This window comes from Cucurbita pepo, chromosome 1, assembly GCF_057944985.1.
Source record: "Cucurbita pepo subsp. pepo isolate OVF chromosome 1, ASM5794498v1, whole genome shotgun sequence".
NCBI lineage: Eukaryota > Viridiplantae > Streptophyta > Magnoliopsida > Cucurbitales > Cucurbitaceae > Cucurbita > Cucurbita pepo.
In genome coordinates, this window is record NC_141798.1 from 8858938 (window position 1) to 8884094 (window position 25157).

A 25157-nucleotide genomic window follows, 5' to 3' on the forward strand; every position below is an offset into this window, starting at 1 on the left:
TGTTGTAAAATGGTGAAAGCTGCCTTCTTTTAGGACATCCATTGAGGGTCTTGTTCATGCATGAGTATTGGCTCTACTACTTAACTAGGCTACAGACAGAGATTAAAGATTCATTAAAAACTCTCACATGGCTTTTCATGCCGAGCTTGATCCTCTGGCCAGGGAGAATACTACTTCTGGAATGAAGTTCCAGCTACTGATATTCAATTCAGACAAGAACAGAAGAAACCATCTGCCTTCTCCACCAGATTGATATCAATTTTTTTTCGTCTTCCTTTCCAATGTTCAACATTCTGATGAACCAATTCTCTCAAAAATTAAAGCGGTTTGTTATTCCATAAATAATCCCAAACGCTGTAACGAAGCTTTGTTGAATAGATTACAAAGGCCACGAAGAAATTGCAAGAACTTCATCTTCATGGCTGTTTACATAACTACAACTACTCTTGAGGACTACTCCGGACTCTTCACTGAACATTGATATCTACAATTTTACTCGTTACAACAGCCTTCGGTATTGTTATGTACAAAACCCCGTCTTTTACCTCTGCTTTGATCTGCTCAAATTGAACATTCTCAGGCAATGCAATTCTGCTACTGTATCTTCCATAGCTCTTAGCAGACCAATCTCCTTCTTCTTCTTCTTCTTCTCCTCCTACCTTCCCATTTTCTGAACTGGTCTTCTTCACCTTCTCGGCCTTCACAACCAGCATTTTCTCCTCCACCCACACCTTCACATCATCCTTCGTCATACCTGGCATGTCGAACCTCATCTTGTACTCATTTTCCCCTTCCTTGATCTCCCATGGAGTTCTTCCCCTGCTGTACCCCGCTCCATCGCTCGAAAATGGCGGTGACGGCCATGCCCCGGAGTAAGCAAATGGATCATCCATAATCCTCTCCATTGTTTCCATCATTTGCTGCACTGTTCTCGCCGTCGGAAATCGATCCCAAAGCCCTAGAAAAACAAACACGAGCGATTAACAAAATTCAACGAAAAGAAAAGGAATGGAAAACATTCCAACAAGTAGCAGCAAGGTTCGATTAATTACCAACAGGAGCAACAGGAGAGACTCGTTTCTTTGGTGGCTGAGTTGTTCGTTGTTCCTTCCTAGGAATTTTCTGCATATGATCGAGATTGTCTCTGCCATCCCCCGCCATAGCTTTAATGCAACTTCTACGAGCAAATCCTTTAAGCTTCTTCGGATCATTAGAGACTCTCCCAGGCGTGAAGGAGACGAATCGAGTCAGATTGGACACAGCTTGAGCCATTTAAGCGAAACCTCTGGATTATGAACGAATCTGTGGCTGTAAAGATAATTTGCAGCTTCGAAACGAGTTGGATCGAGTAGTAGGAATGAAGATTTCGTAGAATGCTTTGAGTGAAGAGAAATCCGCCATGATCGAGGTATAAAAGGAGGGAGGAGGAGTCTCTGGAGACGGAAGAAAGAACTGGAACCTCTCTTCTTCCTTCTAGATTCTCCTGGACCTTCCCTTCATTCTAGATTGCTCCACAAATCTGAGCCGTGGGAGTTACTTGTTTTTTTGCTTAATAAAAATATTTTTTGAAATTAGCATTTCTCTATTAAAAAAAATCTTAAATATTTTTAAATTTCAATAATACCTTAAATGATTAACTGAAACTGGTGTGTTTTTAGTAAAATTTCTCTAGTAAATTTTTTTTTTTTTTTTTTTTTTTTTGAAGTTTTAAGAATATTATTAAAATTTTAAAAAAATTTAAATGGAGTTTTAAGACTAAAAAAAATACTAATGCAAGGCAAATAAAATTTGAAAAAATAGTTTTTTTTTTTTAATACTCCACAGATGAAATTAGTTCATTTCATCCACAAAAAATAAAATAAAATAAAATAAAAATACAAATAATAATCTATGTTAGTTAAAATCGATTCATATTTCTCGATTCAATTTTTTTTTTTTTTTTTTGTCATATGTTAAAGATCTAATATTTGGAGTATATATTATTTATAGAATATATCTTAAATATTATATTTTAATATTATTTATTTATAATTTATAGTACATTTTATTTTATTCTTATTTTATTTATTTATATGTATTAGTAACTTGTATTCTATTTAAAGAATATGAATATCAATCAGAACACATACTTTCGATCTCATGGTCATTTTCTCATTTGTGCACCGATAAATATTTACAACTTATAATAATTACTCGTGATAATTAACCTTTCGTGTTATATTTGTCAGTGAGATTCCACATCGATTGAGGAGGAGAATGAAACATCGAGTGTATAAACCTCTTTCTGGACACCTAAAAGAAAAAGCCCAAAGAGAATAATATCCTGCTAGCAGTGGACCTGAGTGCTACATTTTCGGTCCACCTTTGATCGGAAATGAAACTGAGAAATATAAGAGGGAAGCACAAATAATGAATAATTAATTTGTTTTTATTTTATTTTTAAAATTATACTTCTTTTTACACAATTTTTTTAAGGTAAATTTTCTACTTCAATTACGAGTCAAATTTTTAAATTTTGGGTTTGTTTTTGTAAATATTTTTATAGATAACAAAACACCTAAGCTTTCAAAACTAAAAACAAAAAATAATTATAACACTAATTTATTTTTATTTTAAATTAAAAAATATCTTTAAAAAATTATATTAATTAAAATTAGTTTATGAAGCTAATATGTCTTCTTGTTTAAGAAAGATGGATCGGGTTATGCTTCATTTTCGTTAAGTCAACTCCTAACAATAAGGATAATTAATTAATTAAAATGCTAATCTCGCATTATTCTTAATTAGTATTATTATTAATTATAGTCTTTGGGAAGGAAAATGACATACTGTACTAAAAAAAACATTCACATTTTATAATTAAGGTCAAATGGATTATCTGTCATTAAAAATATAATAAATATTGTTGGGATTTTGAATTGGAAATGTCTCCCCCTACCACAAACTTATATAAATACATACTCAATTACAGCTAATAATAAATTAAATCATTTAATTTACTCATAAAAAAAAATTAAAAGGATTGACAATGTTCTAATTCAAATGTGAATTCATATCCACTCTCAATATTTTTTTTTCTAAGTATTCTTTTATTATATGGTTTATTTACGAGATTTTGAGGAATTTTACGATAATAAAGACTAATTTTTCGAGATATTTGAGTCAAGCTTGTAGCTGAAGTGTAATTATGAGATATTAAAATATTGAATTGATGTAGTTGTACGTTCGAGGCTCGTTAAACGGTAGAAAACAGGTAAAATTGTTATTTGGATGAGCTCATTTGAACACAGTTTACGGGATAAACTATGGGTGTTTATATGACTCGATAATCTAATCAATCTACACTACTCAATTCAAATCTTTTTTTTTTTTTAATTTTTGTAAAATATAAATTTTTGTTTGTTTTGAGGTCGATATTTTTTTGGTCACCCGATTAACCTAAAAATAGAGATACAATTCAACTCAACCCTACGATATTAAATATATATATATATATATATATATATATATATATATATATATATATATATATATATATATATATATATATATTTTTTTTTTTTTTTTTTAATATGTGTAACTGAGGTTAATGATAAATTGTGACTTGTAAATGTTTAATATTTTAAGTGTACTTGTATGGTAGATAAATAAAATAAATTAAAATAATAAAACAAAAACAACTAGACAATCAAGGGCATAACACAATACTTCTTGGAGGAGGATTGATTTGCCTTAGTGACTGATCCTGTCATAATGTACTCCTACCTATAGCACCGACAACCGAAGTCGAGCATACATACAACGATCCTCATGCGTGAATAACCGAGAAGAAAGAAAGGGTTGTAGATGATAACAAAAAAGGGTGTCGCGTCTGCACGGGCAGAATCGTGAAAGGTGCCATACCATGAAGTGATCCGAAAATAGACAAATGGGTTAAGTAGGGTTGTGTATTCTATTCATATGGCTCAAATGATCAATCCAACCAACTCGAAATTTTGGATTGGTTCGAAAGATTTTTCCATCTCAACCCGTGTACACTTCTAAATATATTTATATAAAAATATGTAATTTAAATTTAAAAAAAAAAATAGTTGTGAAAACACTCAAACACTACGTGATCACGTTTAAAGCCCTAAAAAGTCCACTCCAATAAATAATTAATAAACTTTATTTCTTACTACAAGTTGCAATATTTATTTTTATTAATACTCTTCTTATCGAAGATACGGTGTGAATATTGCAATAAAATAAAAATCACATACCAATTTGACATTTTCAAACTAAAATCCGTCTTTTCTATTTTTTATATTTATTTATATTACAAATTTGTTATTTTTTTTTTAATTTTTATTTTTATATATGTTCATATTTGAATACTACACCGTAAAAATTAATTAATTAATTTACAATTAAACGTACAAGTTATTAAAATTTGACTTTCTAACTAGAATTTTCTTGTTGAGACCAACATCCATTATTTTAAAAAAATTGTGGATAATGGTTAAAATAGCATTATAAAATTATTTTTCATTTTTTTATTTTATAAAAAATACCGTCTTCATTAGCATATTATATATATATATCTTATACACACAAATAACTATAATGTTTTATAGTCGATAAATATAATTTAAATAAGAGAAAGCTTGTCAATGAAGTAAACGATACAATTTAATTAATTTTAATTATTAGTTAAGTTACACTAGATGAAAGGCAAACCCGTGAAATAATTTATAAAATAATCGTGTTTTGTTTTTTAATTTAAAAATTCAACCGAAATTATAGAAACAAACACAAATTTATTTAAAAACCAACTATACATAATAAATAAATAAATAATTATGAGATTTAAATAGACAACATTATTTATTTTTGAAATAAATATTCACTATTTCAAAAAAATAAAATAAAAGATATTTTTAATATATATATATATATATATATTATTTGTATTATTAATTTAGTCAACATCAAAATGTGGATATTAAAAAATAATAATGGAATTTAATATATTAAAATTAAATTGATTCGTGAGGGTAACGAAATTGAAATTTCTTAAAATGGAATTTTTAATTAGACTTTGTTGGCAATTATTTTACAAAAATGTTGGTGAGTGGGAAAACAAAACGCCATATGTACACTCATTCAATAAACAAATAAACAAAACAAAACAAAATTAAATATATAATATAATATAATATAATATAATAACTAATTTTAAACTAATTTTAAAAATTTTAAAATATTTCTACAATTAAAGGCTTTATTATTACGTAATAATATGTCACCTAATTTAATTTAATTAAATATAGTCCAACAAACAAAAATTAATTTTAAATAAAGCCAAGGTAAAAAGATTTAAGCATGTATTGGCATTGTATTAGTATGATGACGTGTCATCTCCCCCATTTGACTTTGACTCAGTTCCATGTACTCGCTGTCCATAAATTGGGATCCAAAGCAGAGCTTCATCTTCCACCGCTTCCCCTGTTTTTCTCTTCTCAATTCGGAGTTTCAGTCGATCGGAGAAATAGCCATGGCCGTCGATATCGAAGTTGTTTCAAAAGAAACGGTCAAACCCTCTTCCCCAACGCCGGACAACCACCGCCGTTACGGTTTATCCTTCCTCGACCAAGTCACCGTCGATGTCTACAACCCAATGATCTATTTCTACTCCGCTGGCTCTGCCACCGCCGCCGAAATCTCCGACCATTTAAAAAAATCCCTCTCCACCATGTTGTCCCATTACTACCCACTCGCTGGCAGAGTCAACTACGACGAGTTGTTTATCGACTGTAATGATGCTGGCGTCCCCTTCATCGAAACCAGAGTCAACTGCCGACTCTCCGATGTAATGAACACGGCGTTTCCTACTGAACTAAACAAACTCCTTCCGTTTGAATTGGATGCTCTTGATGATGTTTCAATGGGGGTTCAATTGAATGTGTTTGAATGCGGCGGCGTTGCTGTCGGGATTTGTATTTCTCATAAGATCAGCGATGCTCTGTCGTTTTTTATTGTCGTTAATGGGTGGGCGGCGGTTTGCCGGGGGGAAAAAGGGGCGCTGGAAACTCATTTATCAGCATCGGAGCTGTTTCCGCCGAGTAAAACACCGATTTACAACACGAGGACAAGTATTTTCAGACAGAGAGTGGCGAAACGGTACCAAATTGATTCAGCGAGTATCGAAACCATTCGAGCTCAATATGCAGAGTACTTCGCCATGGAAAACCAGAGGCGACCTTCAAGAGTTGAGGCTTTGTCCGCCTTCCTCTACGGCCGTTTTATCGCCGCCATTAAAGGCGTAAGCTTTTAAAGTCCCTTACAAATTACAATCGTGAAACGAAAAGGGTCTAATTATATGCTCTGTTTTCTTATTATTACAGGCTTCTAACAGCAATCCGGCGAACGGAAGCTCGGAATCGGAGAAGAAGATATTCTTAGTCTGCCACGCCGTGAACATCCGATCAAGACTGGACCCACCAGTGCCGGATTACGCATTCGGAAACTATTACAGAGCCACATTCGCAGTTCCGTCGGAGACGATTTTAAACGACGATTATTGCTACGATTTAATGAAACTAGCGAGAGAAGAAATCGCCAAAATCGACAAATCGTATTTGGAAAGGCTTCAAGAAAGCAGTAAGTTCTTGGAGGCGATGAAGAAGGCGGCGGCCCAATTCTCCACCGGCGAGCTGATTTCCTGCTCGTTCACTAGCCTGTGCCGGATGCCGATTTACGACGCTGACTTCGGGTGGGGAAAACCGGCGTGGATCAGCTCGCCGGCGTTAATGTTCAAGAACCTGTTTGTGTTGATCGATAAGAAAGACGGCGATGGAGTTGACGTTTATGTTCATCTCAAGCCGGAGAACATGGAGATTCTTGAAGCCGATGAGAAGTTCCTCAAGTATGCCAAATTGCCTTCTAATTAATAATTTCAATGAAATTATTATTATTATTATTTATTACAATAAATGTGATGTAAAAGAATTTGAAACTCGAACCTGAAGGGTAAGAGAAGAATGTTCATTTTAATTGTGAGAATTTCCATTAATTTAATGAATTTTATTTCTTTTATTAATATTTAGAAGATAAGCGGATTATATAATAACATAGGTTGTATAAATAAGTATTTTTCTGTTTATAAATATTTGTATTAAAAATTAATATTTTAATAATGTGGATAACATTAAAGCATAGGTTGATAAAATCATAATTAAGATCTCATTTAATAATTCTATAATTTTTTAAAAATCAAATCGATAACTCTCATTTTTGTATCACTTATTGATTTATTTGTGTTTAATTAAAATAAAATAAAAAAGTTAAAATGCAATTAATACGTCGTAATTTTTAATAAATTAAATTTTATAGGACAACTACGAGTATTTGTATGACTCGATAAGTAAATCAACTTGGACCATTCAGTCTAACGCCGGAAATGTTTAATGAATTAAAAAAATAAGAATTTTAAAACAAAGCAAGATTAAAAATGTGAATATTTTGTATATTTAGTCCATCAAATGAACGTCGGTAGATTATTATTATTATTATTATTATTTTATTATTATGGCGTTGTATTTTTATTTCATTTTCTGGCCGTATAAGGCATAATAATAATTATTTAAAATTTTAATTTTATTTATAATAGAACTATAAAATTTTTAATTTGTTATATAACTATTTCTGTCTCGTAAATATTTTAAAATTTTTAATAATGTCATTAACTAAAAAAATATAAGAATTACTTCAAATTGAAAACTTACGGTAAATGTAAATCATTAATATTTATTTAAAAAATACATTTTTTAAGTTTTAAGAGTGCTTATTTTAAAAGCTCACACAATTATTATTATTTAAAATAAAAACAGATTTAAAAATATGAATATAAAGTTAAAAAAATACTTGTAAACTTCTTAGAATAATATTTAAAAAGTTTGAAAATAATGTATGAAGGTTCGTTATTCGATTTTTGTCTATATGGGTGATAATAATTTTTAATTTTTTTTTTATATTATCAGGGTTATTTTGTAATCATAGTGGTAAAAATTTAGAGTATTTTTATTAATTTAGCTTAATTATTTATATATATTTATCTAGTACCAGAGTGTCATCGCCGGCGTCGAGATCGCGCCGCTGTCGCCTTCCTTATTCCAGTCAGTGACAGATCGGCCCAAGAACTTTTGGGCTTTAAAGACGGGCCTTGAAATCGGAAGTTTGGGCCTATACTGGCCTCGAGGCCCATTGTGAATGCTGTATGCAAAGCGGCAGATCGGTACCAAAAACCTCAGTTATCTGTCTTCGAGGAAATCAGAGATTTCTCTTTACTGGGAAGAAAATGGCTCCGAAATCCAAAGACAAGCCGAAGCCATCTCCGTCCTCTCAGCCACCTCCACCGATTGAAGATCAATTCACTTCTCTAAGCAGACATATCCAGCGATCTGAATTCTCACAAGCCGTCAAAGTTGCAGATCAAAGTTAGTTGTTTCTTTTTAATCGAACATTTTATTCCATTTCCCTTTACTTGCCAAATTCTCCCGTTTTTCCTTCATGTAACTCGCATTTGTTGTATCTCATAGTTTTGTCAATTGCTCCTGGCGACGAAGACGCCCTTCGATGCAAAATCGTAGCCTTGATCAAGGATGATAGAATTGATGATACTCTTTCAGCGATTCAATCTTCTCGGACCATTGACTTTAGCTTCTTTAAGGTAGAAAGGATTTTACGGTTTCTGTTCTCTTTTTGTTCCTTGCTGTTTTAAAATGGACGAATCGAGCATTTTAGGGAAATTGGACGAATCGAGCTTAAAGGGAAATTATTGTTTTATTTTAGGGTTTGATCCTCAGAGGGGTAGGTCTTTGATGCAACTGAAAACAATAGTCAAAAGAAAATGAAATTAATAACTAATTGAACAAATGCAACAATGTATTAATCAATTAAAATGCAAGAAGGATGCATAAATTTTGTGGGTACGCTCTTGTATTCTTTCATTAATGAGAACAATAAAAAATCACCCAGTCCACTAAAGGGAGTACCTAGAGCGTAGAGAAAGAGTTTTCAATCCCGCAAAACTCCCTCTTAATGTTGTTGGAAGTGTTAAGTATTCAGATGAAATTAATTTGACATTACGCGTCACTCACAGATGAGTTAACCAGTGAAGATATATCTTGAGTACATAAGATTAAGATCTTCATTCAACATCGTCTTCTTATTTACTTTATATGGGCTTAACATTATGGATTGATTAGCTTGCAGCTCTTGAAGTTCAGCAAAGAATAATATGTAAGCATAAAACTGATTAGATTTTTCAGGATTCCTCTAGTAGACTGCATTGCAGTTGTTGGTTTGATGTGAATTTCAAACGAACTCACCAGTAAATGGAGTGTGAAACTTATATCTTTTGTTCAACGACTGTTTCTTTTCGTATATATGTCTTTGCCCTGGTTTCTTTTCCTTGCCACAGTAAAGGTGTTTCCGCTATCAAATTCTATAAAACCCTCAATTACTCTTTAACGACACTTGATCGATTCTTTTTATCTTCTTTCTCTAAATTCATGCAGTGATATAATTGTGCCCCGACACTACCAACTAACTCCTTTTGTGCTGTTTATATTTCTTTTTACAATTCTTTTTCAAAAACAGGCATACTGCCTATACAGGCAAAATAAGTTAGATGAAGCTTTGGGTTCCTTGAGAGACCAAGAGAGAAACTCAGCCACGATGCTGTTGGAATCCCAGATCTTGTATCGTTTAGGAAAAATGGATGCTTGTGTGGACACTTATCAGAAGCTCGCAAAATCAAAGATTGATTCTTTAGAAATAAATTATGTTGCAGCTTTAACTGCAGCTGGGCGGGCCTCTGAAGTACAAGGAGCCATGGAGGCTCTTAGGGTGAAAGCTACCAGTAGCTTTGAGTTGGCATACAATACTGCATGTTCCTTAGTTGACGTGAACAAGTATACGGATGCAGAACAATTGTTACTGTCAGCTCGAAGGTAATATGTTTACACACACATATAAGTTCATAAAAATAGTAGTCTCTAGATTTTGGTGCTCAATGAATAGCATCAATTAAGTGGTTGGTCCGTATCTCTGTTTTACTTGAAATTCTCCATTTATCCTTAGGATCAGTTTTCCTTAAAACTAACGTTTAAGTGATTCTCCTTTGTATGCTTTTGTCAGAATTGGCCAGGAAACGCTCATGGAAGAGAATTTGCCTGATGAAGATATTGAGATTGAGCTAGCCCCAATAGCTGTCCAACTTGCATACTTGCAGCAGGTATCTTCATTGAAAAAATGAATGTTTTTACTTTTCTTTAAGAACTTGAGGTATTCAGTCATGTAATCCCAATTCATCCATCATTCAGCTTCTTGGTCACACATCAGAAGCCTCTGAAGCTTACAGAGACATCATTAATCGAGATTTGGCAGATGAATCTTCGCTTGCAGTGGCAGTGAACAATCTTATAGCATTGAAAGGTCCAAAAGATATTTCCGATGGCCTTAGAAAACTTGATAAGCTAAAAGATAAAGATGCACCGAACTTCCGGCTTGCTCGTGGACTTGAACCAAAGATTTCTCAAAAGCAAAGGGAAACAATATATGCAAATCGTCTCCTCCTCCTTCTCCATGCTAATAAAATGGATCAGGTCATTTTACGTCCTGCATTATCTTTTGAACTCTACATTTCTGCAATTCTATGCATCCATAAAAATTTAAAATGAAATATTCATTGGGAGGAATAGAAATTTCCTTATAGCAGCATATTGATTATTCAATAGTGCGAAAATTTTGTGGCTTGCATCTGCTTGAAAGACCACTTTTATGTGTTCCAGGCTCGAGAAATGGTTGCAACGCTGGCTGATATGTTTCCAAACACAGTGACCCCTCTACTTCTTCAAGCGGCTATATTAGTCAGAGAGAATAAAGCTGGGAAAGCTGAAGAAATATTGGGTCAGTTTGCTGAAAATTTCCCAGACAAGTCCAAGTTGGTTCTACTAGCGAGAGCGCAGATTGCTGCTGCTGCGGGCCATCCTCATATTGCATTTGAGTCCCTTTCTAAGATACAGGATATTCAGCACATGCCTGCCACCGTTGCTACACTTGTGTCTCTCAAAGAACGTGCTGGAGATGTTGATGGAGCCATTGCCGTGCTGGACTCTGCAGTCAAATGGTGGTCAAATGCCATGACTGAAGACAACAAGCTTGATGTTGTATTGCAGGAAGCAGCTTCATTCAAGTTGAGGCATGGCCGCGAAGAAGATGCGGCCAAGTTATACGAAGAGCTAGTTAAGACCCATGGAAGTATAGAAGCATTGGCTGGATTGGTCAAGACCGTTGCTCGCGTGGATATTAAGAAGGCAGAAACTTATGAGAAGCAGTTGAAGCCATTGCCAGGCTTGAAGACGGTTGATGTGGAGAATCTGGAGAAGACTTCCGGAGCAAAACATGTTGAAAGTGCTGCTGATCTTGGAGCATCTGATGCATACATGGTGGATAAAAGCAAGGCCAAATCAAAGAAAAAGAGAAAGAGAAAGCCAAGATATCCCAAAGGATTCGATCCTGCAAATCCAGGTCCTCCCCCTGATCCAGAAAGGTGGCTTCCCAGGAGAGAGAGATCAAGCTATAGACCCAAGCGAAAAGACAAGCGAGCTGCCCAGGTGAGAGGTTCCCAAGGTGCAGTGGCTAGAGAAAAACACGACTCTGGTGTCTCTGGAGGCAGTTCCAACAATGCAGACTCAAAATCCAACCAAGCAACGAGTTCGAAAGCGACCAACCAAAACACAGGCTCCAATCAATCCAGGTCTTCATCGAAGTCCTCGAAAAAGAAGTCTAGGAATTAAACTAAGAGAAACCCTGGTTCAAATTTTGGTATTTCTTTATCCCTTTGTTGGAGAATCTGGACCATTCTAAAGATGCACAACGCATCATCAACATCAGTTTTCTTTGAATTAAGAATTAAACGGATTTTATTATTCACAGTGCGAACTCAACATCGAGAGACCATTTCAATTCTTGTTCTATAGCTTTTGAGTTACAAATAGTATTCTCACAGGGTGTTGCTTTGCTCGAATATGGAGACACAAAATTTCCAAGGAAGTTTCAGGTTGAATTACTTGAAAAAAGGAAACTTGGATGCTTCTCCGTGCAATGCAAGAAAGGAAAGAAGGTTTGACTTGACTCCCAAGTTGCATTACATTACATTACATTACACTTTGTGGCTTGTTTTTCCAAGATAGCTTAAGCTTTACTAAATCATAATTTTTGTTTGTATATATAATAATTGAAGACAAATTGATGAGAAAATGGGCCCTCCTTCCCATGGTGGATTTGCCATGGAAACAATTCAGCAAATGCCATTCAAACTATACCAATCTTATCCTCTTAAGTTATCCCAACACAATCTCTTCTAAGCTCTCTCTATATTTTTTAAAATTACTTAACTTTTCTTACTATATTTATGTAAATATGGAACTTATAAATGTTATTCAAGTAATGTCATGTTAGGTATAATTAAAAAAAAAATAAAAAAAAAATTAGAAAACCCATTATTGACAATGGCTCAATTATTAACCACAATAATAATAATAAATAAATAGAATTTTAATTATTTTTTAAAAGAAAGAAAACATTAATTAATTTATTGTGGAATTTAGGCGAGTGGGAAGGAGAAACCAGGGAGAGGCGCGTGGTTAGATGGCAGTTGGAATTTGAAACTGAATCTAAATTAGAAGGGATGGCCCACAATTCGTTGAAAGCAATAAGAGCCGTCAGATGAAAATCCAACGGTGGGGAAGAAACAAAGTAGTAAAATTAGAGAACAGGCGGAGGCGGATATGGAGGAGGAGGCGCCAATTAGGGCTCCGTCTCCCGCCAGATTTAGGGTGCTCTCAAACAGAATCCCCTCCTCTACAACCGACACGTGTCCTTCTCACCGCTTTTTACTTGTATTTAAACTTCCTTTTCTCCTTTTCCTCTCCTTCTCCGTCTCGCAATCCCCTCTGCTCCCTCTCTCTCTCTCTCTCTTTAAAAACTCGAATCTACATCTTCTCTCTGGTGGAATTCTCCCTTGCGACAGCCGAATCTATTTGCAGTATTCCAATTCAGTAAGCTACGTTTGTGGGGCATTCGATTCCCCCAAATTCTTCCTTTCGTCATTGCATTTCTTTCTCTCTAACTTAGGGTTTTCTCTTTTTGTCTGGTAATTTCCTATCTCCGCTTTTCGGATTCCATTGTGTTGTTATCGTTGCTCGTTCTTTTTCCTTTGCAACCGTGTTTTCGTCTTGTTGATCTGAACAAAAAAAAGAGGATAAATTATCGTGGTCTCTGATTGTTCTTTCTGGGTATATTTGGTGCTGGTGCGGGTGCTTCCTTATTGTTTCCCTTTTGTTGTTCACTCACTTGTGCTTCAATCTGGGTTTACCTTCTCATCGAGAAACTCCGTGAAATTTTGGTGTGCTGTGTTTTTGTTTGCTATCCGAAATTGAGGGTTCTTTTTCGATTCTTTTATGTGGGATCTCTTCTACTAGTTCTTTTTTCCTCTCTCTCTTTTGTCATTTTCTTCCTTTTGTTCTCTTCTACCTTCTTTCCCTTGGCGCCTGAATAGATAAATCTTGGGTTAGGGTCTACCTGTAATGGCCTTGAATTTTTCACATCGACCGATCTTTCCCGCACATCTTTCGGAGGACAATTTGGCTTCTTCGATGAGCGTTTCAAGTGGTTTTGTGGTCGATGGTGTTCCCGAGAGGAATTCTGACGTTTATGGGACGTCCTGGTTGATTACCCGGGAGCTCGTGGATTGCCTTGATTTTTTAGAGGACACCTGCAAAGGGGGTGGGTCGCGAGATTGTGTCCCGGGGGATATTCTGGATCTCTTGCCTTCAGATCCATTTGGTATGGATATAAGTACCACTTTTACAGCAATCACAGGCTGGCTTGACGATCTGAATGTAGACTATGGTGGTGGATATGGAGGAGATGAGACAGTCCCAGTTGATGGGAGTAATCGGCTTTTTGCTGAATTGAACTACCTTTGGAACAATGCTTTTAGGTTCCAGGCGTCTCCCCTTGGAAACGAAGGAATTCCTCATAGTTCGAGTGAGCTGAGGGCATTTGGTGCGTGGTCAGATAAGAGAGAAGCAGGTGGTGTATCCTGTCGTTCTGAGCCTAAGTCACCATATGGTCAAGATACAATTCAGTTTCTTGGTACTGAACCTGAATTTTTTGGGGATGGATTCGGTGCGTGGTCTGATGGGATAAAAGCAGATGGTTTAACCTGCCTTACTGATCCTCAATCACCATATGTTGTGGATACAACAATTCACACTCTTGATATTGAACCTGAAATTTCTGGAGGCGGATTCAGTGCGTGGTCTGATGGAAGAAAAGGAGGTAGTTTATCCTTCCATACTGATTCTCAATCATCTTATGTTGTGGATACAATTCAAACTCTTGGCATTGAGCCTGAAATTTCTGGAGGGGGATTCGGTGCATGGTCTGATGGAAGAAAGGCAGGTTGTTTATCCTTCCATACTGATCCTCAATCATCATATGTTGTGGATACAATTCAGACTCTTGGTACTGAACCTGAAATTTCTGGAGGGGGATTCTGTGTGTGGTCTGATGGGAGAAAAGCAGGTGGTTTATCCTGCCAGACTGATCCTCAGTTATCGTATATAGTGGATACAATTCAGACTCTTTGTATTGAACCTGAAATTGCTAAGGGAATATTCGTTGCATGGCCTGATGGGAGAAAAGCCGGTGGTCTATCCTGCCATCCTTATCTGGAATCACCATCTTATGTTGTGGATACAAGTCAGCCTCTTGGTATTGAACTTGAAACTTCTGGGGTGCAATCTGTAGTTCTTCATGAGGGAAGTAACGTCTCTATTGATGCAGGTGGGTCTCCTCATGCAGCTTTAAATTTTGTGCTTGGTTATCTGGGCACGCGGGAACTTCTTATTGTTGAATCAGTTTGTAAGTCCCTGCAGTCAACTGCAGAAGGGGACCCTTTCTTTTGGAGAAACATTAACATATGTGGAAAGCTGGATGTGAAGATTACAGACGATTTTCTCTTAAAGCTGACTAGCAAGGCTCAAGGTGGTTTGGAAAGTTTGAGCCTCGTGAACTGCGTAATGATAAGTGATGATGGTCTCAACCAGGTTCTTCTCAATAATCCTAAGGTCGCAAAGGTATGAAATATAGTTTTGCACCGTTATTGTAAAGAATTCTTAGTATCGATTTAAGATACTCATTAGTTTCTAATTTTACTTCTTTTCTCCAGTTATGTGTTCCAGGATGCACAAGACTCACCATTGGAGGCATTGTTAATAATTTGAAGGCCTTCAAGTCAAAAGGTAGTCCGGGAATAAAACATTTAAGTATAGCTGGAATGTATGGAGTAACAGAAGCTCATTTTAAAGAACTGGAGAAGCTGTTATTAGGTACTGACAACTTGACCCAACTAAATACTCACGAGCCTCGATTTTATCGAGGTGGAACTCATCTTCCTTCATCCAATGATGGGCGTGCCATTGACATAGAAAGATGCCCAAAATGCACGAACATGAGGATCGTTTATGACTGCCCGGTGGTTGGTTGTAAGGGAATAAAGGAAGGTGACACCAACCCTGATGCCAACACTCAGAAATGCAGGGGATGCACCCTTTGCATAGCTCGGTGCGACTGGTGTGGACGTTGCATTGACGAGACAGTACATGAGGAGACATTTTCTCTGGATTTGCGTTGCATTGATTGTGGGAAGGAGATATTGAAATGTGAATAAGAGGGTGGGAGAACTGGGTTCTTCCATCCTTGATGAAGAGACTTGCAGCTTCTTGATTCTTGGTTAAGTATTATTATCTGCATATAAGTCAATTTTTTCAGATTGGTACTTGCGAGAAATCCAGAGCAGCCAATGATCGGAGAATTGACTGGCATTGTCAAATCCAAATGTTGAATTTTTTAGAATTTTGAACGACTCCGAAGAAAAAAAGAAAAAGAAAAAAAGAGAGAAAAGCTCAAAGTATAAATGGGTGCGCTATGGTACTTTCGATTATTGTATTGGTGTACGAGTCTTACGTATTATAATCATATGTTGATGAATAATGCTTTTAGGAACTGGTGTTTCAGAGTTAATGATTTCGTTTTTGGGTCTCCATGTTTTTTTCTTCCTCTAGCTACTGGAAGCTTGCATGGCGCAGACTGTGTGTACGCAACACTTCAGAATGTTGGGAGAGAAGGTACCTTTTTGTGGACTTGGGTCGTCTTTATTCATTCATTACGTCCTGTTTCTGGCCATTGTTGTGGTTGGTGAGTATGTCAGTAGTACTATATAGTCTTTGATATTTGCGTCAGGTATACAGTTCATCATGTTATGAGTGAGCTGCACCATGCACTGTGTGCTTTGTTCCTTCTAGGTAAGTCTTGTTGCTGTTACAACTTAGACATCGTATTTTCATAGACTTGGGGATCCTAATGTCATGTTGTTGGGAAGTTTCAATAATGAAATAAATGAAGTCGGGGTTATTCCTATAAAGTTCCGACTTTATCTGTCCTGTTTGGTGTTTCAATTTCCATAAGTTGTACTGTACAATTTTTCTTATACGTTTAATTTATTTTCTAATGTAATTCCTTTAGTTTATTTGGAATTGTGATTTGAACCTCTCTTACTATGAATATGTCTGAACAAATCTGACTTGGTCCACCCTTGTTCTTAAGATAAAACCTTTGTCCGTACAAACATGTTTTCTTCAAAAATTCCCCCAACTACACACAACAACAAACAAACAAACCCAAAACCATTCACAGATGGAAAGAAATCTAAGCGAACCCATCCTACCCTATATTCCACCACTCGCTCCCACAAAACATTGTTCCTACATTACACATTACATTACAGTACAACACCAAATGTGAATAAAAGATTCACAAAATGCCACCTTGAAAGCGATCGGGTTGGAGGGATCCCAGAACACCCAACCACAAATTCCAGGAAAGCGAGTTTGTTTCTTTTACTCATCGTCGCAGTCGTCGTTCTTGTAAGAAACAAGAGTGTCCACTTTGTGAATCTGCAATAACATCATTTAAAAGTTAATTAGCTTAACAAATAAGTTTTGATATTCCTCCTCGGAGTCCCATTCCCTCACATTTGTATCAAATGAGTGCAGCTTCACCATTTGTGGATTAGCAATCAGCTTAGGGTCACTCTCGATCCAAGTAAATGGAACTGCAAGATCTTTATCTGTGTATGCTAACACATCAAATACACCTGACACAACAAAAACATCAAGAGCACCTTGATTGAGCATCTTGGATCAATATCGTCCAAAAAGCAAAAGAGCTCAAACATCTCGATAATCTTTTTAAAACACTCACGAATCATTATAATAAGCTAATGATTTCTTTTTAGAATGCAAACAAGGGGAATGATTAGAACATAGATCCCATAAGAAAGTGACACATGCCCAACCATTCAAGCTATGTTCTAGTTGGCTAGTATTGATTTCATGATGACATGATAATTATATGGCATCCCATGATTTTCAAATGACACATCGTGGTAATTTTGCCTACACATAAAGGGTTCATCATCTAGGCTGGGCAAGAAAATGATATGCTTAAAGCAACGCCTGTAAGGTTCTGCATAATGACTTCAGGACATCCCATGGATTCAGAACCCGACTTAACAATAGCACATATTATGATAAGTTGGTCAACACTTACAGGGTTCATCTAGGCAGGGCAAGTAAGTGATGCTCGAAGCAATCTGTCTCATAATTGCTTGGATCTCCCTCATTATTTCTTTATCACTCTTTTCCCTCGACACACTGCAACAATGTTTATCTAATCAAACACCAAATCCAGAAGTCTATGCAAGGGAAGAGAAGGTTTTCCATGAATTTCTTACCCTTGCTCGACCACCTCTCCATCAGTTTCAATTCTGAAATTCCACCTCTCAAGCACCTCATTGTTGGCTTTGCTCATTATAACCAGCACAACCCTTTGCAGCTTCCCAGCTTCCAGCCATTCTAAAACCAATTTCACGATTCAAAAACTTCTCAATAAATACACTTCTCGGGAAAGTAACAAAAAGCATACAAATCTTTCATTTAGAGAAGGGGAACTTACCAGAAAGCTGAGCAGTAAGATTAGAAATGAAGGTCTTAACACCTTCATCTTGAGTAAGCAACATTGGAAGTCCATATTTCTTCACCCTTGCAAAACTTTCTTCAGGATAAAGTCCACGATTGTACAAGATGCTACACATTTACAATCGACATCGCTTGTAAGCGACAAAATGCAAATTTACATGATCGCAAAACAAATATAAGATCAGAGAAAGCGCATCCAGAATTCATACCTATTAGCAGCATACCCTAAATGATAAATTTCAGGACAACGAAAAAGAACTAATCAGCCAAGGATATTCATCGATAATCGCCAGAAGTAAATAGGGTTTCAGAAGGCACTAAAGCATAACATACCGAAGAACTCGCTGACAATCGCCGCAGAACCGCGAAGAGTGATGATGTCTTTGGACGCTGTTTTCGAAGCCATTCCAACAAATCTTCTTCAAATCTCTTCTGAAACAACAAGAATTGTTCCTGTATTTCTTCGATTCTAAGACGAGGATCGGATTTAGGGCTTCTAATCGATACAGGGGTAACCAAATTGGAAAGTGAAATCGATCGAGTGATCAAATTGACAAAGAGAAAAACGAGTGGATCTGAGGAAATTTGAGAACTCCGAATCGCAGGAGGAGACTAAAAGATGAAGGGTTCCGTCTCCTAGAGAACCTCGAGTGGAAAGGCAACGGCTAATTCCCTGTTTGGATCCATCCAAAAATCAACGGTAACATTTTTAAATTTTCGCCGTTGTCTATTTTTTAATATTAGCGTTACCTCCGTTAACGCCTTTAACGGTACGAATTTGGGCCGGGAACCATCTTCCTATATTCCCAAATTGCCCTCCTCCTGAAATCTCTAAAAATTATATTGATATCATATCACTATTAAATATATTAAATTAAAAATTCTATTTAAAGTTCAAATCAGTTTAAAAATAGAGATTTTTTTCCTTTTAAATTATTTATTCTAAATTCATGTTCTAATTTTAACAAAAATTAAAAAATTAAAAATTTCCCAAAATTTTTATTAATGACCAAAATAAAGCATCCTGAATCAATAATTCAGTCAATATGCTCTTCCATCATCGTACATGTCAGCTCATCTTCTTTCAAGACATCTAGTACCTAATTTTCGACTTTTTCTTAAACCAACAATTCTTAGACATGTGGCAGTTATTTCTACATTGTAGCAAATGCCTCCAAATCTCTTCCTTTGATAACTCTCGTTATTGTTCTTTTGATCTCTCTAAGGTTGTGCTATTTCTTGGTAACTTTTTCCTTTGTTTGCAGCACTTTTGTATCCATTTTCTTAGCCATGGATTATTGGCTGATTAACAAAATTTTAAAACTCTCAAAGTGATGGTTGAGCTGACCATCTTTGTACATTAATAACAAACTTTTTATATTCGGGTTGCAATTCGTAAATGATGACCCTCTTCATTTGAGCTTCTCTGACGATGGACTTTCAATCTAGTAATCGTCATGTCGACTTGACTTGACGACTTGACTCTTTAGAAGTATAGAGTAATCGTCATGTCGCGTTGTGAGACTAACAATAGCTTGTTCTCCAAAATTGTAACATCGTATCGTTCTTATTTGAGAAAAGCGTCACAAACGTATTTCATGCTTCTTTGGGTGTTTTGTCATCTCAAATGTGCTCTGACGTCTTTTCTTCAAATATGGTCTTCAACGCAAACACTGAAGACCATTACGTAATTTCGCTTCTGCCAACAACCTTTTAAAGATCTTGTCCTTCTAGATAGGACGGACATCATATATGTTGCCCATATGTTATAGTTATTTCTATTAAGTTTCTTGATTCCTCCGACGACTTAGAGATCACCCATCGTGTTAGTAGTACCTCAATAATATCAAACAACCTAGTTTTCAATACAGAACTTGCAGAATCACGAACTATTCACAACATGAAGAAACTCACTTACTAATAATCACAAAAAATCGCTTATAACGTGGGAGATCAAGTAGACCCGCAACCACAAAACATTTAAGAGTTTCAAGTGATCCAACAATTTATCACAAGCTCGAATATCATACTATTTGAACCAGCTCTTTTGTGGAAACACTCATTCTGTATTAAGATCAATAAAAAAAAAAAGATTATAAGACAATATATAAAATCCCACTACACTCCAAAGCATCTGGCTTATGTACAATCTCAGTAATATCAATCAAAACCCTTTCCCAAACTGTACAAGCTTCTTCCAAAGCATACGGCTTTCTGGATGTAGATGATGATATCTATACATATGGATCTTATATATATCATCCAATGAAGTACCACATGAGTGGATATATAGGAATCCAAATCCGCCGAATCACTCATGTTATGATCTTCTACATCCTAGGTCTTCCCGTTCCTTCATCTGGCTTATGTTCTTCATGTAGCATTCAGACCGAATGACTCTATGAAATTACGTCGATACTTCCACATATTACGGGTAACGTAGGAGACATCTCTATTTTTCCCCTCGGGAATCCTTAGAATTACCACTGCTTAGTTTTCAATTTGCCTCTGACCATCAAATGAAACGTGAATAACCCGCACTATTCATCTAATGGGCTCATGCAATTATGGGTTTGATCTTATTGGGCCAGTGAGGATCTTTTAACATGTCACTCCTCGTAAATCCCAATTAACTTCTTACCCAATGTTTTATACTTCATTAAAAATAAATAATAGTAATAAAATCTTCACTTTCCTTTAGAATGAAGGGTCAGTCGGACTCGGTTAGGACCCTTGATCAAGTTTAGCTAGGTTCGATCGCCTATGATACTAGAATCAATAGGTAAAAATGGGGCTAAGCGATTTGTCAAAGTTGTGAGATGTAAAAATACACTGGTAAGAGAGCGTTCCGCCTTAGATGTAAAAATACCTGCACGAGCCTTCCGCCTTAGTAATTAATTTTTCTAATTCACAAGCGCTATGAAATTCACACCTATGTATTAATGGTGAATGACGTATTTCTGATTCGATCTTGCTCAAGGGCTTACTCATCATTAAAATAGTAACAAAAAGTCGCAAAAATTGACTAACTTTAAACAATAATAATAATAATAATAATAATAATTATTGCAATAAAGGTTTGTAAAAGGAAGTCTTTTGAAAAAGAAAAAAAAAACACAGAGAATCAAAAGCATTAGGAACAGTATGACGTGGAATAAGGTGGGTGGTGTGAGTGTGAAACAGCTGGGTGACATGGCCGTAGTATGACAGTGAAGTGGTGGGAATGTGGATGTGGATTATTGAGATGGCTGCCACGTCAAAAGTGGAATTGAAATAAAAAAAAATTAAATTAAAAAAAAAAAAAAAAAAAAAAAAAAGGAGAAAAGATTCCCTATGAGACCCTTTTTTTTAAGGATAGTGGGGAGCGAAGATTCTGTATTGTTATTGTCATTTTGATGGCCAATGCCAAACAAAAATCTGCGCGAGTGAGACGCTTTTCCAAAGCAAATTGTTAGGAAGGCGGTGTTAAGGGCAGGCGTGGCTTGTCGCTTGTCGCTTGTCGCTTGTCGCCTGTCGCCTGTTGCCTGTTGCCTGTCGCCGTGGTGGGGCTGCTGCCTTCCTTTCCTTGTCATTCTTTCTTCATTCAACCCTTCATTCATTATAATGTCGACATTATGTTTTCATTTATTTTAGTTACGTTTCAACTTTTAATACTCGGGGATTTTATGATTTGGAAACGATCAAGGTTTTGACATTTTCCAGCTTCTCTTACGACATGACTACGTTACTTATTTGACATCCCCGAGAGTCTTGACATTTCCCTACTTCTACGACATAACTTAGTATTCAACAATTGAGAGTCTTGATATTTCCCTACTTCTTCTGCGATATGACTATGTTGTTGTAAGTTGTCGAGAAGATGTATTTTCGTAACTCTTATTTAGTTCATAACCCTTAATGTTTATATTTTCATTTATTTTGGTTATTAACTCTCATTTAGTTTGTTTAAAAGCCATCTGTTAGGGGGAAGGTTTCCACACGCTTATAAAGGGTGATTTGTTCTCCATTTGTTCTCCTCCCCAACCAATGTGGGACATCACAATCCACCCCCCTTCGGGCCCAGCGTCCTCGTTAGCACTCGTTCCTTTATCCAATCGATGTGGGACCGCCCCCAAATCCTCTTTTTCTTGTCTTTCTCCTCTCTCTGCTGCCTACTTCCTCTTCAGCGTCCTTAACAGCAACGCCGGCACATCGTCCAGTGACTGGCTCTGATACCATTTGTAACGACTCAGATCCACTGCTAGCAGATATTGTCCTCTTTGGGCTTTCCTTTTCGGGCTTCCCCTCAAGGCTTCAAAACACGTCTGCTAGGGGAAGGTTTCCACACCCTTATAAGGGGTGATTTGTTCCCCTCCCCAACCAATGTGGGACATCACATTACGACACAACATATGTCACCTATTTGACTTGAACGAGTTCTAATATTGCATAATAGAATTAGGATTTGAAATCTAGATTCAACAATTGAGGGTCTTGACATTCTCCTACTAGATTTGAAATCTAGATTCTACATGATTCCTAGGAAATTTATTAAACCGTTACCTAACATAGGATTACTCCCAGCCAAACATGTTTAACTTCGAAGTTCATATAATTGTATGATAAAAACGGAAATTATGTCTCGTTCATATATATAGTAACTATAAATTATTTTGAGTATTTTGTAATTATAATTTCATGTGCCACATAGTACTCTCGTTTAGATATATTAGTTCATTCACGTACTTTTTGTTTACTCGAACGTTACATCGTACAAGATTGTTTTTAATAACGCTTCATTTGAGAAAACAATAATTTTATTGATATTAAATTGGGTTAAGGTTTGGTGGATAATTTAATCGCCAAACTCTCATCTTCAAAAACGTTTGTTTGTTGTTTGTATTTTAGTGCTGTCAATATTAAAATAAAATTTATAATATATTGTTAAGTCAAAATAATAATAATTCAATTAATCAATATAATATCTAAATAAAATAAAAACACGACAAGATTTTCCCTCGCATAGTCTAAGACATGTTGTTTGTAGCTGCATACACATGTCTTACAAAATCTTTTTAATCCGTACTATTATTGTATTACTTTATTATTATAATGTCAGTATATATGACATCAAAATCATGTCTACTTGTTCTGTCCAACATGGAACCACTCAAATTGTATTGTAGAGACCAAATAGTTATCAAGCCTTCTGGACTGAGCGTCGTAAGCTTTTTTGGTTAAACGTTTTTAATGCAATTGATATTTACAAAATTTTCTTTCAAATAATTTTCAATTCATTTCCTCGCTCACATTTTATAAAAATATTCTCTTAATACGTCACTCAAGATTAAAGACACCGGAGAGTTATCGACCCTCCTAGACGCCGTAGAAAATGCAATTATATCGAAATTATCTGTAAAGTACAATTTTTATATGGTTTGTTCGTTCGATTAGAACATATGTCACCCAATCACTTTTTTTTTTTTTTTTTTTTTGTCGTCGTTAGAAGAGTAAATATATATATATATATATATATATATATTAATGAGTGATAATCTTTAAATTAAACTTTTTATAATTTATTTATTAAACATTAATAAGATTTTTATTCATGTAAAACAAAAGGATAAACATTACTTTATTAAGTTCATCCACATCAATCAAATAAATCTCATTTCACATGTATTTTGCTTACTTTATCACTTTATATTATTAAAATAAATAAATAATTAATAAATAAATAAATAACGGAAGGATGTTGGATTTATTAGAATTGGTGCACGTGGAAAATAGCTTTTCCAAAAGTTGTCTTCTTTCAATAAAATTAAAGAAAAAAAAAAAAAAAAAAGTCTTCTCAGCCATGGAATATGTTCATACAATATATACACTTATATATATAATTTCTAATAAATTAAAAAAAAAAAACTTACCTTTGCAATATATTTTAATAATTCCTTTGATATGGATTTTTACCTTGTTTTTATTATTTATTTTATTAAATAAAATTTTAAAATATATTGAAACCTATCGGTTATATTATACGTACCAGTGTTTTTGAATTTAATAGAGAAATAATTTGAACTATTTTTTTTACAGTAGTTCGAAGAAATATATTTACAAAGATTTATTTTTAAAAATATTTTTGAGTTATTGTGTTCAATCGTGCACGTTCTGAAAATATTTTTATTAACTATGAATTCAAACTTTAAATTTAAAATTATGAATTACATTAAAAAGTAAAAAAAAAAAAAAATGTAAAGTCATTTAATTTTTAAAATTAGAATGTAAAACTATATATTATTTCAAAATAATAAAACTACTATCCATAAATTAATGAAATGTTTAGTTACTAACTACAATTTTTTTTGTTATTATCGTAAATATATATAACTTTTTTTTTTTTACATGAAATAAAATTTATTATTTTTTTGGAAATATATCACAATTTTGGTAAGACAGACTATTTTTCAGTTATCCATAGAACCCAATTTTTTACTTTTTTTTAATTAAATTATGTTTTTTTATGTTTATACAATGAATTTCCAATTATATCCTACAACAAGCAACCCACCTACCAATTTTGAATTACACCTTTAAATAATATTATTATTAATAATAAAAATAATATGGTACAAAAAAATTTGAAAAAAATAGGCATAAATGACAAAATCTTAACTAAATTAAATATTATGTCTCACATTATATATTAAATTAATATATAATGGTAATTGTGGATATATATTAAATTAAATTAAATTTTCTTTTCAAATAAACTGAAAAAAAAAAAAATCACTAACATATTATATTAAATAAACAAATACAAAACAAAAAAAATTAGTATGGATAATAAATCACTAAAATACACACAATTAATTAATTAGAGATAATTTTGATTTATAATAGAAATCCACAATATTTTTTATTTAAAAAAAAACCCTACATTTTTCCATATTTATTTGATGCATTTAATCAACTTATTAATTATAATTTAAATTAAATTACTATTATATTCGATTTTTTTTTTTT

General features: G+C 34.6%; 5 protein-coding genes across 7 annotated transcripts; 3 read left to right on the forward strand and 2 right to left on the reverse strand.

Annotated features, from left to right (window-relative positions):
• Positions 1-305: 305 nt before the first annotated feature.
• LOC111794132 (small heat shock protein, chloroplastic) lies at positions 306-1520 on the reverse strand. The gene is made up of 2 exons (XM_023676262.2): positions 1053-1520; positions 306-958 (listed from the first exon to the last, which is right to left on the reverse strand). The coding sequence occupies exons 1-2, from the start codon at positions 1270-1272 to the stop codon at positions 468-470; spliced, it is 711 nt and encodes a 236-aa protein (XP_023532030.2). The 5' UTR covers positions 1273-1520; the 3' UTR covers positions 306-467.
• Positions 1521-5467: 3947 nt separating this feature from the next.
• Positions 5468-7083, forward strand: LOC111786155 (stemmadenine O-acetyltransferase-like). Its single transcript, XM_023666495.2, has 2 exons — positions 5468-6304; positions 6387-7083. Exons 1-2 carry the CDS (start codon positions 5537-5539, stop codon positions 6930-6932), a joined length of 1314 nt encoding a protein of 437 aa, XP_023522263.2. The 5' UTR covers positions 5468-5536; the 3' UTR covers positions 6933-7083.
• Positions 7084-8282: 1199 nt separating this feature from the next.
• Positions 8283-11975, forward strand: LOC111801687 (uncharacterized). The gene is made up of 6 exons (XM_023685793.2): positions 8283-8477; positions 8580-8710; positions 9643-9995; positions 10183-10279; positions 10368-10649; positions 10836-11975. The coding sequence occupies exons 1-6, from the start codon at positions 8339-8341 to the stop codon at positions 11841-11843; spliced, it is 2010 nt and encodes a 669-aa protein (XP_023541561.2). The 5' UTR covers positions 8283-8338; the 3' UTR covers positions 11844-11975.
• A 995-nt stretch (positions 11976-12970) lies between these two features.
• LOC111795955 (F-box protein SKIP14) lies at positions 12971-16571 on the forward strand. 2 transcript variants are annotated; one of them, XM_023678616.2, is made up of 3 exons: positions 12971-14826; positions 14899-15191; positions 15284-16571. In XM_023678616.2, the coding sequence occupies exons 1-3, from the start codon at positions 13635-13637 to the stop codon at positions 15782-15784; spliced, it is 1986 nt and encodes a 661-aa protein (XP_023534384.2). In that variant the 5' UTR covers positions 12971-13634; the 3' UTR covers positions 15785-16571. The 2 variants fall into 2 exon arrangements, with proteins under 2 accessions (XP_023534384.2, XP_023534374.2); XM_023678606.2 differs by having other exon boundaries at positions 12971-15191.
• Positions 16572-16681: 110 nt separating this feature from the next.
• On the reverse strand, positions 16682-18819 carry LOC111795967 (mitotic spindle checkpoint protein MAD2). Of its 2 annotated transcripts, none has more exons than XM_087128185.1 (7): positions 18486-18819; positions 18362-18377; positions 18130-18260; positions 17909-18029; positions 17725-17828; positions 17148-17296; positions 16682-17069 (listed from the first exon to the last, which is right to left on the reverse strand). In XM_087128185.1, the coding sequence occupies exons 1-7, from the start codon at positions 18556-18558 to the stop codon at positions 17013-17015; spliced, it is 651 nt and encodes a 216-aa protein (XP_086984311.1). In that variant the 5' UTR covers positions 18559-18819; the 3' UTR covers positions 16682-17012. The 2 variants fall into 2 exon arrangements, with proteins under 2 accessions (XP_086984311.1, XP_023534396.2); XM_023678628.2 differs by having other exon boundaries at positions 17148-17269; positions 18486-18810.
• Positions 18820-25157: the final 6338 nt, after the last annotated feature.

Excerpts from the sequence above, each read along its gene's own strand:
- LOC111786155 (XM_023666495.2), top strand. The coding sequence starts at position 5,537 with ATGGCCGTCGATATCGAAGTTGTTTCAAAAGAAACGGTCAAACCCTCT. Across the intron at positions 6,305-6,386 it reads TTATCGCCGCCATTAAAGGC|GCTTCTAACAGCAATCCGGC; the intron begins GTAAGCTTTTAA and ends TTATTATTACAG.
- LOC111795955 (XM_023678606.2), top strand. The coding sequence starts at position 13,635 with ATGGCCTTGAATTTTTCACATCGACCGATCTTTCCCGCACATCTTTCG. Across the intron at positions 15,192-15,283 it reads ATAATCCTAAGGTCGCAAAG|TTATGTGTTCCAGGATGCAC; the intron begins GTATGAAATATA and ends TCTTTTCTCCAG.
- LOC111794132 (XM_023676262.2), bottom strand. The coding sequence starts at position 1,272 with ATGGCTCAAGCTGTGTCCAATCTGACTCGATTCGTCTCCTTCACGCCT. Across the intron at positions 959-1,052 it reads CTCTCCTGTTGCTCCTGTTG|GGCTTTGGGATCGATTTCCG; the intron begins GTAATTAATCGA and ends TTGTTTTTCTAG.
- LOC111795967 (XM_087128185.1), bottom strand. The coding sequence starts at position 18,558 with ATGGCTTCGAAAACAGCGTCCAAAGACATCATCACTCTTCGCGGTTCT. Across the intron at positions 17,297-17,724 it reads GCCCTGCCTAGATGAACCCT|GTGCTCTTGATGTTTTTGTT; the intron begins GTAAGTGTTGAC and ends TGCTCAATCAAG. Across the intron at positions 17,070-17,147 it reads TGCACTCATTTGATACAAAT|ATTCACAAAGTGGACACTCT; the intron begins GTGAGGGAATGG and ends ATGTTATTGCAG.
- LOC111801687 (XM_023685793.2), top strand. The coding sequence starts at position 8,339 with ATGGCTCCGAAATCCAAAGACAAGCCGAAGCCATCTCCGTCCTCTCAG. Across the intron at positions 8,711-9,642 it reads TTGACTTTAGCTTCTTTAAG|GCATACTGCCTATACAGGCA; the intron begins GTAGAAAGGATT and ends TTTCAAAAACAG. Across the intron at positions 10,280-10,367 it reads AACTTGCATACTTGCAGCAG|CTTCTTGGTCACACATCAGA; the intron begins GTATCTTCATTG and ends TCCATCATTCAG.